General features: G+C 33.2%; 1 protein-coding gene across 2 annotated transcripts in view; it reads left to right on the forward strand.

The window, feature by feature from the left end:
• The window catches only part of MAEL (maelstrom spermatogenic transposon silencer), a 23,879-nt gene that overhangs the window by 4,256 nt on the left and 16,379 nt on the right, over positions 1–3,244 (forward strand). For both annotated transcript variants that reach the window (XM_004688441.2, XM_004688442.2), the window contains 3 exons: positions 344–443; positions 1,358–1,513; positions 2,928–2,969. In XM_004688441.2, coding sequence (XP_004688498.1) covers positions 344–443; positions 1,358–1,513; positions 2,928–2,969 — 298 coding nt within the window. The remainder of the gene's footprint in view (positions 1–343; positions 444–1,357; positions 1,514–2,927; positions 2,970–3,244) is intronic.

The raw sequence follows: 3,244 nt of genomic DNA on the forward strand, positions 1-3,244 counted from the left end.
TGAATATTTCTGAAAATAGTTCATAATTTCTCTTCTTTTGCAATTTGGATTTGCTTTATTTTTGTTGTGCAGTTGCTCTAGCAGATTAGATTATCAGTGGTTGTCAAATGACTTTTCAGCAATATGTGAATTGGTTGTTTACCGCTCCTGTTGATAGATTTTGCTATTGTCTGCCATTGGATGTTGGAGTCATTGAAAAATATGTATTTATTTACTCAGTGGGTTCGTAGGCCTGGAGATGGCACTGAAAATATATTGTTTGTTTTGTGGTTACTTTGCTAAGTAAGTATATGGTATAAAGTGTGCAGCAAGAGTTTAAGTGTGTCATTCTTTTGCTCTTTAGAAACCTGTTTCCACACAACTGAGGCGACCAGGCATGCTTGTACCAAAGCAGGATGTTTCACCCCCAGATATGTCAAGTTTGTCTCTAAAAAGTGATCAAGGTAGAGTAATCCTAAAATGATTTTCCTTAGATGATTTGGGTGGTCAAACACTGTGATAATTGGTTAGTAAATATGTAATCTATACATTTTGATCCTTCTTTTTAAATAATTGACTGTAAATGTTCAAATATGGTACTAAAGTTATAAAAGCTCAGGCAAGTTGCATTTGTTTGAATAACACAGTAGTGTCTTTTTTGTGTGTGTGTGTGCAAAAATCTGGTCTCTTGGTTTCTGCCTTTTTATGTTATTAAATCTACATTTTGGATTTAAGTATTTCTATATACTTAAGGACATTTAAGTTATAAAGGTGAAGATGAATTATTGAATTAACCTAGAAAAGAACATAGCTAATAAAATTCCTTGTTATACCTTCTGCCTGTTTATATTAATTGTATTATAACTTTGTCAATGATTAATAAACCTTTAATTCTTAAGGGTGGCCAAGTGGGGTAAGTAACACCTCCCATTCTCTCAAAACTCATTGTTTAGAGAATTTATAACTGGTCTTGTGTTTAATAGTAAAGAATGAAAGAAATTGCTCATAGTTTTTAATCAGAGTTTTCGGCATTAATTCTACATTTCTTTTCCCCTCTTAAGCCCTTATATTTGTTGAATATGAGTTCTACCTTGTCATTCCTGTGAGTCCAGGCTTATTATGTGTAGCTAAATTATGCAGAGCTGGCTGTAAGTTTGCATGATTTTGTTGCTTTACACAAAGAGTGGTTACTACTTTCATTTATGATAAATATAATTTCAAAAATTTTGACTTACCTGATAAAACTGATTTTCTCTTGTTCTAGTTTTTTTCCATTTAGGAATATAAGAACAAAAGGAAAATGATTCCAAAGTGTATGCTTTTTGTAGACAGTAAAGTTTAAGATGCTCATCTGTTCATCTTGCCTTTTTTTTTTTAGCTCTCCTTGGAAGCATTTTTTATTTTTTGAACATTTTTAGCCATGGTGAGCTACCTCCTCATTGTGAACAGCGCTTCCTCCCTTGTGAAATAGGCTGTGTTAAATATTCTCTTCAGGAAGGCATTATGGCAGATTTCCACAGTTTTATAAATCCTGGTAAGTACCAAGATGGAAGTAATACTACATCTTAAAAGTATTTTTATATCTTGATTTCATTTGATGATAATATTTGTTTGCTTATAAAAAGTAAAGACTGAAAAAACTTTTATGAACTCGGTTCTCATACAGGATTTTTGTTTAGGCTTTAATTATAACTAAGCATTAGTTTGGTGGTTAGAATGCCTGAAACGTGACACTGGGGAACCTATTAGTTTAGCTGTAAAGACTCATCTGTTAATAGAAATGTATGAGCCAGTATGGAAATAGTGTAGTCCTTAATAGGTCCTGAGAATTTCTCAGCATCTTTTCTCCCTACTACTCTACCCCATTAAAAGCAATTAATGCTGGAAAAGATCATGCTTGGTGAAAATAAGCCAGAAAGAAAAGGGAAAATACTGAATGGTTTCTCTCATAGCAGGAATATAATGGAACAGGCAAGAAAATAATGATAATGATGAACATCTACATACCAGAGACATTTTGTGGGGGTGGATTGGGGAATGGGATTAAAAACAGTGGGGGGAGGGAAATGAACTAGACTGTGGTGATGGCACATGGTTGATTTGGTGATGGGGAACACCAAGGGGATTACAACTGAGATGGAAAAAGTGCACAAAAATATGTAAAAACTATTTAAAAAACAATTAATTATGAAGACTTAAGATTGGGTTCAGTTCCCAAGAGAGGGTATGTAGTAGTTAAGGGAATAATACAGTATTCTTAATGATAAGTAGGAGAAATACATATTGAAAAGAGTAAAGTAGAATCCCTTCTTGGCCTTTTGGCTAAGATCAAGTGTGAAAAAAGTAAAAAATGGTTAGAGAAAGATGAACTTCACTTTTTAGTTTCACTTTTAGTCAATTGCTTTAAAATTCTTTATGACAGCCTAGAATTTTTATTTTACTTGTTCTCAGATGGCAGAAAAACTAATCATCTTGCTCACACTTTGTGAGAGTTGCTGCTTAGGACAACTCAGATACTGCTATTTTCATAAGGTTGTGAAACCTTAAGAGAATTTGAAAACTTTTTTCCTCTGAGAAATACTTATACATGTATGTTATGTACACATACCCACACACATATCTTTCTGTATTAAGGGCCTCATGAACCTTTGAGACCTAATCACAAACCTAATTAAGACTGCTTAGACCAAGTTTACTCTATGTGGTATTTCTTTCTCAGTAAGGAATCACTTGTTTTTTAAAGTCACTAAAATGGTATGCCAAAATTCTTTGTTTGATTTAAAAAAAAAAAAACCCTCCTGCTATCAGGATCTAATCTTTTTTGTTTTCACACAGCAATAACCATTTCCTACCTGTGCTATTTGTTCATTATGTAGAATATAACTAGTACAACTAGAGCTTCCAGATTTCTACTTTTCCCAACAAAATGCTTTATTTTTGTATTATAGGTGAAATTCCACGAGGATTTCGGTTTCATTGTCAGGCTGCAAGTAAGTATAAAGAAGTGAGGTAGAGTATAAGCATTGAATATATGCACACCTGGTTACAGTTGCTTTAAGCTTGCAAAGCAGACATACAAAACATAACATTGGAGAAAAAATAACCCATAGTAACTGTTGGAGAAACTTCATAGAAGTGGTAGATGGTGTGTGTGATTTTTAAAGTTTTGTAGACTTTTAGTATACCACCCCTTTTCCTTTTGAGGGATTGAGGTTTGATTTTTTGCACATGCCCTGTGGTCTTGAAATCAGCTTTTTTTTTTTTT

The sequence above is a fragment of the Condylura cristata genome, unplaced genomic scaffold (genome assembly GCF_000260355.1).
Source record: "Condylura cristata isolate star-nosed mole 26May11 unplaced genomic scaffold, ConCri1.0 scaffold00024, whole genome shotgun sequence".
NCBI lineage: Eukaryota > Metazoa > Chordata > Mammalia > Eulipotyphla > Talpidae > Condylura > Condylura cristata.